Below are 12,143 nucleotides of genomic sequence, written 5' to 3'. Positions count from 1 at the left end.
GGAACACCTCCACCTCGCTCCACTGCCCAACTGGGGACCCCCACCCCCAACGGTCTGTAAGAGCTTGGCTCTGGAATCCTCATCTGTTCCTTCCACGTCACCGAGACTTTTCTGGCTTCCAGCCTGGCTTGAACAGCGGTGGGGGTTGGTCGCCAGGACCCCGCTGGGAGCTCACCATCCCTTTGTGGCCGCCATCTGTCCTTGTCAATCTCGAGACTCCCGCCCCCAGTGGCCACCAATCACAGCGCAGGCATCCCAGTTTCGTCATCGGCAGCCAATCAGCGCTTCGGCTGACCGCTCAGGCCCCCCCCCCCCGCCCCCGCGAGACGGCCGCAGGCCCAAGTCCAACTTCAGCCGCCGCCTGCCCGTTGGACACCCGCGGGGTACCCATTCCACCCCTAAGGCTGTGCCTTGCTGCTCTGAGCCTCAGTCTGCCCCTCTGTAAGATGGGAACAGGCAGGCTCTGGGTAACACGAGGGACTGCACAGGAGGGCCCGCCCAGCACCTGTCTCTCTGGAGGTCCCCGCAGGGCTGGCCACGTGGTCGGCCAGGGACCAAGAAGGGCAGGGTGGACTTGGGACCCAGGTGACCCCTCGAGGCCGGAAACTTCCTGGGCTTCTTATCTGCCAGACAGAGAAGTGGCTCTGTCCCTCCGCAAACTGGGCACAGGCGATATCTGATCCAGGCACCCACCCTGGACCGCAAGCCTAGTCCACCCAACTGACTCCTCTCAGGGCCGCTCCCCACCTCCGTGGGAGCCTGCGGTCTGGGGGTGTGGATGGACGCACTGGAGGCCTCTTCAGTATGGAAAGGGGGCAGTCCAGGCCTCCACGCTCTCATCAAGGCACACCTGCCCAGGTGTGCTGGTTTGTGTGGGCTTGACCTCTAACCCCTAAACGTGCAGGAGTCGGGTTCCCGGGCCCACCCCTCCCGTCTGCCTTCATCCCAACGCGCACACGCGCACACACAGCCTCCGGGCTGCAGACTTGCGTTATTTTATTTTGCTCTTTCCAGTCTGAAGCTACTATCATGGGCGTTTAGAGTTATACAAATGACACTTACAAAAAATAAAAGACCAAGACACCCAGAGTGAGATGCATGGCGGACACTAACCGGAAGGGAGGGGAGCCGGCAGGGCGGGGGCTGGGAGCCATGGGCGGGGGTGGGGGGCGGTTGGGGGCTTCCAGGGGGCTCCCAGCTGAGGGCGACGCCCAGCTTCATCCCGCTGAGACCTGGGAGTCTGGTCAGACAAGGAGCACCGACCACACGGGGCCCTGGCTGAGGCGGTGAGGGGCCTAGCACCACCAGGTGAGACCCGGCCCTGGGGTGGGCACTCGGGAGGGTGGGGCTGGAGAAACCCCCTGGGAAGGTGGGGGGGTTTGGATTCGGGGAGTCACCCCGCCTGCTCCACCACTAGTGGGAGGAGAGGCCTCTGTCTCAAGACCCCCTGAAGCCCACTCATGGCTAGAACCAGGCTTGCCTGGGGCTCCTCCAGCAATAACATTTCATTAAAAAAAAAATACTGATTTGGTCATTTTCTGCTTCCAGTCAGGCCAGTGGGAAAGCAAACAGAGACAGGGGCAGGGTCCCGGGATCACAGCAGGGTGTGCAGGGGCAGGAGCCAGCCCTGACCTGTCCGGTCGCAAGGGGAGGCCACCGACAGGCCTGGGGCAAGAGCGTGGCTACTGGGGGGGTGGGGGAGGATCAGGAGGGGACAGGAGATTCCAGTTACGCACCCTGCCATTCCGGGGGGGTGGGGGCTCAGGAAGGCCTCCCAGCTCCCCCACTCCTCCATGGCCTCTTTGGGGAAATAAGGCTCAGAGTCGTCTGAGGTCAGGAGAGAGAAGTTCCAGCCTCGCCCAGGGCGCATAAGAGAAGGCAGAGGGCCGGGACAGCCTGCCCAGGGCCAGGTCAGAGCACCGACCTGCCTGGGGGATGACCGGTGAGGGCACCGTTTGCTCTGGGTTTCCAGTTTGAAAGGCAAGGGGCTCGCCACCCGCAGCGGAGCCCCCAGGAGAAGAGAGTTAGCGTGGGGCGGGGGCAGGGCAGGGAGGGGGCCGGGGGCGCAGGCCTAGTACTCCCACAGCGTGGTGGGGTCGATGGTGTCGGCGCAGGCCTTCAGGACCCCCGCGTGGTCCCCCTTCAGGTAGTGCCCGCCCACCTTGATGGCCACCTTGTTGTAGTCGCAGAACTCCAGGAAGAAGTCCACCGGGCTGTCGCTGCTGCTGGTCACCGACGAGTCATTGCCCACCATCCAGTACTTGCCCGTGGAGTCTGCAGGGGCGCAGGGGGGACCCCGTCAGGCCCTGCCTCGTGCTCTGGCCCCCACCCTCCAATCACGGCTCCCAGAGTGTGGCTGGGATCTGCCCTGTCCACCCACGTGGATGGACGGAGCCCCTCCCAGAGCCCTCTGTCTAGCGTGGTCTCCCTCCTGTACCCACGAGAGCGGAAGGAAGGGGCTCCCCACCAGCTTGAGCTCCCACATGGGGCCTGGAATGGCCCAAGCCATGTCAGAGGGTCAAGTGGGGTGCAGAGGCGGGGGGGTGAGGTGCCCCACCCAGTCCCGCCCACAGGGGCACCTGCCTTTGATGTTGTAGGCACCGTCTCGGAACTCCAGCTGGAAGACGTCATAGTTGGAGCGGTTGGCATCCAGAGTGCCCGTGACCTTGCGGCAGCCGATGAAGCCGTGCTCCCCGCGGAACACAATGATGGGCCGGTTGATCAGCTTCATGAGGAAGAGCTCCGAGTCCCCTGTCCCAAGAGGTGGGAAAGGCAGTGAGCCTCAGGGGGATCCGGGCGGGGGCCGGGGGGGGTGCGACGCCCAGGGTGTGTGTGGCTCAGAGAGGGACAGCAGGAGCCTGGGGTCACACAGCACGCCAGCCCTAGAGGAGGCGGGGTGAGGGCGGTCTGGGAGGACGCTTGGCACAGGGCGGGCTTCCAGTGGGGTTGGTTAGTGACCATGGCATAGCGAGACCCCACCCCAGGGAACTGCGGCTTGAGGTGTGCCCAAGGTGGCTACCTGCCGTCTCCACGGAGGCCGCCAGCTGGCCGTTCTTCTTGGCCGTCACGAATTTGCCATTGGATGCACGCAGAATAATCCTCCGATCACGCCACTCGATGTCAAAGTAGCATCTGGCGTCCCTGGGGTGGGGGGGTGGGGGACAGGGTCAGGAGAGGTGCCCCCCCGGAAGGGCCGGTCTGGGCGAGCACGGGCAGCGGGCACTCACTTGGTGGAGGCGGTGGACTGCACACCCCCGTTGGTTGTCAGCGTCCAGTACTTGCCCGAGTGGGTGCGGAAGGCGCATTTTTTGGTATCACGGTCTATCTCCAGTTGGAAGGTCTCTTGGTCGGTCTCTTCGTCCTGATTGGCCGACAGGTCCATACCTGCGGGGAGAGCCTCCAGCTAGGACCAAGGACCCCCGCACTCCCCAGTTCTGGCTGACCCTCAGCCCTGCCCTCACACACCAGTACAGTGGGGGGCGGGGGGGCTACTGAGAACCCACTGCACGGCTCAGACCCCTCGGCCTCCACATCAGAGGGAGAACCCAGGACCCCGGGCCAGACCAGTTAAGGACCAAAGCCTGCTAGGTCCACTTACACATCACTCTCTCTGATTACAGACGTAAAACCCTGCAACAAACCAGATGCAAGAAGATACTGTAAAGCCAACAGGGAGAATCTGAACGTGGCCCGGGGTTAGAGGGGAAGGGTTAATTACTGCTAATCATGTTGTCAATATGTAAGAGAATGCCTTGCTGTTTATAGAGACGCAAAGATTTCGTGATGAAATGCCCGGATGTCTGAGTTCTACAGGAAGTACGAGCAAAAACAATGAATGGAGGCCCAGGGAGTTGGGATGGCAGCTGGGGGGTTGCTACACGGCGGTTCATTGTTCCCTCCTGCTTCTGTGTACGTGTAAAAGTTCAAAGAGCAATTGCCCACGCTCCTTTCAGGAAATCTAGAAAACTCCTCTGAAACTGCAGTCACACACCCCCAACGCGCACTGCACCCCCGGAGAGCCTCTGTGAACACTGGGCAACCACAGCCTCCTAACGCTTCCCCTGCGTTCACACACCCGTTTTCTTGACCTTAAAGTGCACGCAGGTGGCAGATCGCGATTTGCACATGACCTGCCTAACACTTTCACGTGTGTCCACATCCTGAAATCGTCTGTGAAAGGGGTGGCTTCCGGGGTTTTGTTCCCACAAGCTGCAGCCCCATCGCTTTTGCACACCCCTGTGGACTCCTCCAGCTAAAACCTGCAATGCGACCTTTGGTCACAACCACAAGTTCAGGTCCCCAAGCACCATGGGCCTAAGAGCCTCACTGTCGGGTGAGGTGGGCCTCCAGGCCTTTATGAAGCCGGGGCTGGTGGAAGGCACCCCTTCAGATGAGAGGAGGCTGGAGGGTGGCAAAGGCTGGGGGCTGGGCGCCGCGCCCCTGGCCCAGGACCCCTTCTTGGTTCTCCAGGCTCCACCCAGAGGGCCTGACAGGTGTCAGCACTGTGCTGACCAGGTCTTGTGTCCCATGTCAGCACCACCCTGCCTCACAAGAGAGAGGGAGACAGAGAAATAGTGCCCTTGCCCAAGGTCACCCAGAGAAAAAGCTAGGGGTCCCCGGGCTCTCGGGAGAAGGGGGCAAACTCCGGCCTCGTACCAAGCCCTGTCCCCCAACCTTCCCTCCCCTCTCTGGACTGGTGGCCACGGCCTCCGCGGGTCACCCTGAACAGACCCTCACCACCGCTGGGCTCGACCCCCCAGCCCCTCAGGGTCCCCTGAGCCCCAGTGTCAGGGATCAGCTGTCTACTCAGGCCCCGGGGTTGGGCTGAGCGCCATCCACCACAACACCCCCCATGGAGCACCAGGCGAGGAGCAGCGAGGGCTGGGCCTGCTGGGGCTCCCAGGCCCCAAGAGGTGGGCCGTCCTGGGGCCACTGGCTCAGACCCGTCCAGCCAGCCTGCCCCACCCCACCTGACGGGCCACAGGGCACCATGTACCCCACGCATAGGAGGCTGGCTGATGGCAAGGAAAGAACAGGGGAGACGCCCCACCGGGCACACCTCGGCAGCAGAAAAGGCAGAGGGGGCTCCCTAGGGAGAAGGGCAAAGCGGGCAGGGGAGGGCCGTGAATGGCAGTCAGCCCTCCCGCACTTGCCAGCCTACCTGCTGGTACATGGCCCTGCAGGTATACAAGGCTTGCACCAGGCTCAGGCCAGACACACCCCGGGGGCCCTTCTCCAGGAGACTTCAGGTCCCGAGCGCTCAGTCAGCCCTGAACCCCTGCTCCTCCCAGCAACTCCCCTCCCAACCCTGGGGTGCATAAAGCAAGACTGGAGTGGTGGGTCCCTACCCCGGGCCGCACGACGACCACTGCCGTCTACTCAGCCACTCAGACCCCGTCCAGCCTGGCTGTGTCCAGTCCTGGAACTGGTGTGGATCAACAGGCCTAGGCCAGCGAGCAAGGTACTCAAAGTGGGGCCCAGGCGCCTTGCGTGAGCAGCACACCCCTCCAGCCTCAGTTTCCCTCTGTCAACCCAGCTCGGTGTCTCTCCGTCCTGCCAGGAGATTGAGAGCATGGAGGGGCCCGATGCCAAGTAGACACGGGGTATTCTGCCCCCACAGGAGGGGCTGGGGGTAGTGTCCACTCCATCCAGGGGGGCCCCTCCTGGCTCCAAGGCCATGCCCCGATGGGAAAGGCCCCACTCGGCCTTGGAGTCTCTAATTAGAGCTGGGTTACTATGGGAACAGGGTTTTCTTTGGGATTTTTCTTTTCATCAACAGCAGCACAGAAAGCGTGAGTCACAGGCCCACTGGAGCCCCGGGAAGTAAGGAGAAGGATGCGGGGGCCCACCAGAGCCCACAGGCACATCCCCCCAACCCAGAAACGCCGGGCCCCGCCCCCGTCCATCATGGCTTTCCCAGTCTCCAGCCCCGGGGCCATCCTGCACAGACCTGCCTGCAGCATACCCCATGGTCTCATCCCCCCACAGCCTTAGCAGTCCCCAAGTCCCCTGGATGGTCAAAAATCGGGCGCTCTCCACCACCCCCATTCAGTTTAAGGGAGGGAGCCCAGAAGCTTCTATGGCTTCACCTCACTTCTCCTCCTTGCTGTCAACTCTTGCCACTACCTAACCACCTTAAATCCCTACTCCATCCTTACACGAGCTGTTCCCTGGGGCCAACGTGACCTGCCTTATCAAGAGAACTCTTACACATCCTACAAAGCCTGGCTTGTCCAGCCCTTCCTCAGCCAGCCAGCCAGCCTCACCTTCGAGCGCTGGGGCTGGGCACTTCCTGAGCACGGAGACCCCAGGGCACAGCTGGCCAGAGGCAAAGGGGCTATGAGATCAGGGTCTGGCTGGAGCCCAGGGCAGTGTGTGTAGGTGTTAGTCGCTCAATCATGTCCAACTCTTTGCAACCCACCATGGACTGTAGCCCGCCAGGCTCCTCTGTCCATGGGATTCTCCAGGGAAGAACATTGGAGTGGGTTGCCATGCCCTTCTCCAGGGGATCTTCCTGACCCAGGGATCAAACCCAAGTCTCCCACACTAAAGTCAGATGGATCCCTTACCATCTGAGCCACCAGGGAAGCAGAGCCCAGGGCAGGTAGGCGCCAAAGAAGCTTGAATACAGCTCACTCGGCGGCCCTGCCTGTGTGGCCACAGCGACCCCACTTCCCAGGACCTGGGCTGGACGTATGCCACCTGCCTAGTCACAGCAGCTCTCAGGACCCCCAAGCCCTGGTGGCCGACCCTGCCTCTAACGGCGGCTGCGATGACCCCGTCCCAGAAATACGGTCTGGCCACAAAAAACGTGCCCAGGTGGAGCCCTTTACAGATGGGGAGACTGAGGCCGGAGAGCCGCTTGCAGCTTCAGCAGGAAGCACCCCACCCGCACCGGGCCCTGGCTGCTGGGATGACTCACATCCCCCACCGGCAAAACCCAGGAGGCTCCTCCTTCCTGGCCCGCGTTTCCCAACTTGTGTCTGGAGGAGCCTCCCCCGCCTCCCTGCCACGCAGGCCTGTCTAAAATGGCCTCTGCAGGCACGCCCCCCAACCCTGCGCGGCCCCGGGCCCCCCGTCACCCTCCATCCCGCCAGGGAGACCCGACGTCAGAACGGACCTCAGAACCTGAAGCCAAGGCAGCCCCAATCTTGGCCCCCAGAGCTCCCTCCCCTTTAAACACACAGATGAGCCCTCGGCTCTCCTGCTGCAATTTCCGGCAGCTCCTCTTGCCCCATCGGCCTGAATCACAGCATGACACCCGCAGAGAGCCTCACTCAAAGGAGAGGGTGTCTGTCCAGGCTCGCCACCTGGTACCTGCCAAAAATACCCCAGACTCTCTCTGTCCCTTCCAGGTCCGGGGGCCTCCTGCCACGTTTTTCCCAGGGAAGGGGCGGGACGCAGCTGGCAAGCACAGAGCATCCTTCACTGATAAGCACCCACTCCGGGTCCTGCAGCCCTGCTGGCTGATCCAGTCCCGTGGACCAACCTCACAAGCTGCTTCTCGGCCAGCACTGGGCCTTCTGCTCCTCTCTGCCTTGGGGCCTTTGCACAAGCTGTGCTCTGTGTCCTCAACACTGTCCCACACACCTGATGCAGCCCCCCTTCTGTTCATCCTCAGGTCAGGTCAAATGTCCTCCCCAGAAAGGGACCTCTCCCATCTAACCCAGGGCCCTCATGGACCGCCTGGAGTCCCAGACACCTCTGTTGCCCAAGATGTGCCTCATGTCCCAACGAGGACACAGCGCCCAGCAAGGAAGGCGCCGGGACGTGCTCACTTGCTCACCACTCAGGCCTCAGCATGCCTCACTCGCTAGGGGCTCAGTGTTTGCAGAGTACGTGAGGAGTCCTGCCCCACCTAGTGCTGTGTGAGACTGGAGAGGGGAGATCCTGTGGTCCCCAGAGGCTGGGAGGCATCAGGGGGTCCAGATGAGGGCCCTTTCTGGACTCAAACCCAGTTCGGCCTGCTGCATACTTGCTGTGTGACCTTGGGCACAGGGCTTCTCTTCTTTGGGCCTAAAACCGCCCATCTGCAGGATGGAAGAAGCTTGGCCCACTTCAGTCCGCAGCCCGCAGCTTCCAGCCGAGCGGCCACGGGGCTGCAACCTCCTGGGCAGAGTGCGGACCTCAGGAGGGTGGTCATCAGGAGGAAGGGGGGCCATTGCCTGGGGTTCCCACCCAGCTATCTCCAGAGGCCAGGGTGCAACTTCCTGTCTGCGGGGAGCAAGACACCCAGAGGTTCCCCTGGGAGGAAGGAACAGACTGCCTTCTGGACCAAAGAAGGGGCGAGGGCGCCAGAAGGAAGAGAAGCCGCCTGGGGGAGAATCTGAGCCGGGAAAGAGGGGGCTCATTCTGGCGCGCAGGCCGGTAGGAAATGGCCAGGCCAACGGGAGGCCCCGGGAAAGGACGCGTCGAGTTGCAGCCAGCTGTTCCTGGCTGCAGTCTTAGGGGGTGGGTTTACTCGAGGCGGGGCGCTTTCCGAGGGTGCCGGGCTAGGGTCTCCCGGTTCAAGCTGGGACCGCTCTCGGGCACCCACGGAGGAAAGCGCACCGGCCGGGAGCCGCAGGGCGGGGTGCCTGGCGGGCAGCCACCCCCACCACGCCGCCCTGGACCTGGGCGCGAGCAGGGAGGCCGCCTCCTGGGGCGGCTTCGGACGGAGCACCCGGCCCGGGGGGCGGCGCGGGGGGTTCCCAGCAGGGGGGACCCGCAGAAAGCCGACTCCCTCCCCGCCCAGCCTCATCTGGTTTTCTCATCCGCAGAGACCGAGCAGGACAAAGGGGGCGAGGGAGGGCCCTGTCGAGGAGCCCGCCCCCTGCTCACAAAGGCCGCGGCCTCAAGCGCGGGGCGGACGCGGGAGGAGGGGCTGAGGGGGAAGGGCAGACACTCGGGGCGCCCCCCTCCAGCAGAGGCCAACCCCTCCCAGCAGCCAGAGGGGGTGGAGAGAGGCCCAGCCCCGGGGGAGGTGGACGCGCACCCTGCGGAGACCAAAGGACCCCCATCCCACCCGCCAAAGGCGGCCCTTAGGGAGCGCGGGCCCGCCCTGCGCGGGGGCCGACCCCTCGCTCCGCCCTGGAACTGAAGACCCACTAACGGGGGGGAAGGGCAGGAGGCACCGGGCAAGGGGCGTCGCCTCCCCCAGGGCTGGGCCCACGGAGCCGAGGGATCCGCACGAGTCGGGAAGACACAGACTGAGCAGGGGGTGCGAGGGTGGCACCCGGGGCGGGGCCTAAGAGCGGCCTAGGGAGCCCCAAGCCCAAGGCGGAGTGGGGGCCGCGCCACGGTCCCCATGGATGGGCAAAGCCCCACCCCTCGCCCCTTCCTCGGGGTCGAAGCGCAAGCCCTGCGGCCGGGTAGGGTGGCCTGCACGCCCAGCGGGGGCGGACGGGGCGTCGCTCGGGATTGCCGCGGGCGAGGAAGGGCGGGAGGCGGTGGGGACGGGGGTGGGGTGGGGTGCGCTTTGTGCAAGGCCCGGAAGGAGCGAGGGACGGCGTCCCCACTCACCCTGGCGCGTGGACACGTTCCTCTCGTTGGCCGCCTGCAGCACGACCTGGGCGCAGCTCTGCTCCAGGGCGAAGAGCTCGTCCTTGCCCACCTTGGTGGCCTTGCCCGCCTTGAGCGTGCCGCTGGGCCCCGACGGCGCCAGGTAGCGGCCCTCGCAGTCGCGGAAGGCCACCTTGCCGGAGCGGAACTCCAGCGTGTAGCCGGTGGCGGGCTCAGGGTGCGCCACTAGGCGCCCGTCGTGGCGCAGGAAGCGGTGGTCGGCCGTTTGCAAGCTGTAGCGCTGATCCTGGAAGGCCAGCGTGATGAGCGAGTCGACGCCCCAGGGCACGTCGCGGTCCACCGAGATCTCATCGGCCGGCCGCGCGCCCAGGTGCGCGTAGCGCTTGCGGGCCAGGCTGTAGATGTTGACCTGCGGGTGCATAGCGATGTGCACGCTCCACTTCTCGGCCGGCGACACGGTCTGAGCGAAGCACGACAGGCGGTCCTCGGTGCCGCCGAAATAGCGCCGGTGCGCCTCGGACTGCAGCGACCAGCGGCCGTCGTCGTGCGCCACGATGAGAAAACGGCAGTCGGCGCCCGGCGCCTCGTGCTCACAGGTCACGTTGCCGTCCTTGTCGGCCGCCAGGTAGCGGCCCAGGTGGCTGCGGAGGCACACGGCGGCGCTGCCCGCCTCGTCGGGCGGCTGCTCCAGCGTCCAGATCTGCTTCTTCTTCAGGCTGCTGGCCGAGGCGTTCACCTTGAACCCGAACGTCTCGGCTGTCAGGTACTTGTTGCTGCAGTTGATGAGACCGAACTGGATCTGCAGGGCCTCGGCCGTGCCGTTGGCGGTCATGGTGGCGGCTGGCGGCGGGCCGGCGCGGCCCGGGCGGTCGGTGGCGGGTCCCGGCGGCGGTGCCCTGCTCCTTTGTTCGGCGGCGGCAGAGGCCGTGCGCGCACCCTCAGCAGCGGCTTTACAAAGCCGGTTCGCGGCGCCCGAGCCCCTTTATAGGCGGGGTGACGTCAGCGCCGCCAGGCCCCGCCCCCGCCCCGCCCCGCCCGGGGGCTCGCGGAGCAGGGGACGCGCGGGCTGAGCCAGCGAGTGGCGCGGGGGGCCCGGAGGGGCGCTGGCGGCAGCTGCGCTCGCAGCGACCCCTCCTTCTGCACCGCCGGCCTCTGCAGTACCCCCCACTTGGGGCCACCGCCCCCTTCCCCCCAATACCAAAGCCCCACCCTTGCGGCGCCGCAGCCTGAGGGCTCGCACAGAGCAGGGGACCCCTCGGAGGCCCCCCCAACCCCAAGCCCAGTCGGGAGGAAGGCCTGAGTCAGATTAGAGGTTGTGGATTAGAGACGTCGGAAACCACGGAGCTCATCAGTACTAGCAGAGCGCTCCGGAGGCTCCTGGAGGTGGACTTAGTGCAGAGCCTTGAAGGAGCAGAGAGGGGACCCTCCAAGTGCCTGTGGGCGGAAGGGTGGGCGCAGGCCAGGAGCTGGGAAGGGGTCTGCCGACCCCAACTCACCCAACCCAGGCTCTGCAGCCTCCAAAGCGGGGTCTGTGGTTCCCCGAAGCGTCCCTCCCAGAACACTGACCAGAAAGGCACCCTCCTTCCTGGGGGTCCAGGCACCCAGCCCCGCTGGCCCAAATCGGGCTCCGGAGTAGTGACAGCGTTCCCATCCCGAGGCTGCAGAGGTCACAGGGTTCTGGTGAGGTTCACAGGCATAGAGCGAGTTGCTGTTCCATCACTGGGTCGTGTCCAACTCTTTGCCACCCCATAGGCTGCGGGACGCCAGACATCCCTGTTCTTCGCTATAGAGTGAGTAGTGAGCCCTTTTATGGAGCAGGTAAGAGATGTGCTAGGACTCAGGAAGCACAGCCCTAAGGGGGGCAACCCGCATCTGGAACCCCAGGGGCCAGCACGCCTCCCACTCTGTACCCACCCCCAGGTCCCACTGCACTGGACTCTGAGCCTGGTACCCAGGAGGGGATAATTCCTACAGATGCCCATCCCCACCCCCACCCTGGAGAGGAGCACTTCCCTTTTCTGAGCATCTCCAAAGGCCAAGACTTTTGCTGGGACATTCCCCACATGCCAGGCAAGCCCCTGGAATGCCAGCGTGACCACAGGCTGCCCACAAGGTCTCGAGGCTAAAGGCAGAGGGCACTGAACTAGCTCCCTGGCTGGTTGGTCTGTGCCGCTGCCTCCCCCCAGGCAGCTTCCTCCAGGGGCTTTTATCTTCCTGTTAATTCCCTGTTACCTTCCTGTTATTGTAGGTCAGGTAGGCTAACTGGCAGGGCCTTGAGCCCCAGACAGCCACTGCCCATAGCACCCCTTCCCACAAAGCTCTGGAGAGCTGAGAAGCCAAGTTTCTCATTTTGAAGTCGTTTGATAGGTGCTTCCCTGGTGGCTCAGTGATAAAGGATCCACCTGCCAATGCAGGTGAACCCGAGTCTGTGGGTTTGATTCCTGGGTTGGGAAGATCCCCTGGAGGAGGAAATGGCAACCCACTCCAGTATTCTTGCCTGGAGAATCCCGTGGACAGGGGAGCCTGGCGGGCTACAGTCCATGAGGTTGCAAAGAGTCGGATATGACTTTCAGTGACTAAATAATGACAAATAGGCTTGAAACCCAGGGTCTCCCTGGCTGTGTGACTGTGGTCAAGTTACT

The 12,143-nt window shown here is 64.1% G+C and overlaps 1 protein-coding gene across 1 annotated transcript; it reads right to left on the bottom strand.

Annotated features, from left to right (window-relative positions):
• Window positions 1-979: 979 nt before the first annotated feature.
• FSCN1 (fascin actin-bundling protein 1) lies at window positions 980-10,455 on the bottom strand. The gene is made up of 5 exons (XM_006044279.3): window positions 9,502-10,455; window positions 3,228-3,384; window positions 3,020-3,141; window positions 2,584-2,751; window positions 980-2,274 (listed from the first exon to the last, which is right to left on the bottom strand). The coding sequence occupies exons 1-5, from the start codon at window positions 10,331-10,333 to the stop codon at window positions 2,072-2,074; spliced, it is 1,482 nt and encodes a 493-aa protein (XP_006044341.1). The 5' UTR covers window positions 10,334-10,455; the 3' UTR covers window positions 980-2,071.
• Window positions 10,456-12,143: the final 1,688 nt, after the last annotated feature.

Source organism: Bubalus bubalis, chromosome 24 (assembly GCF_019923935.1).
Source record: "Bubalus bubalis isolate 160015118507 breed Murrah chromosome 24, NDDB_SH_1, whole genome shotgun sequence".
NCBI lineage: Eukaryota > Metazoa > Chordata > Mammalia > Artiodactyla > Bovidae > Bubalus > Bubalus bubalis.
The sequence above is the reverse complement of the archived record's forward strand: the minus strand, read 5'-3'. Positions and strand labels throughout refer to the sequence as shown.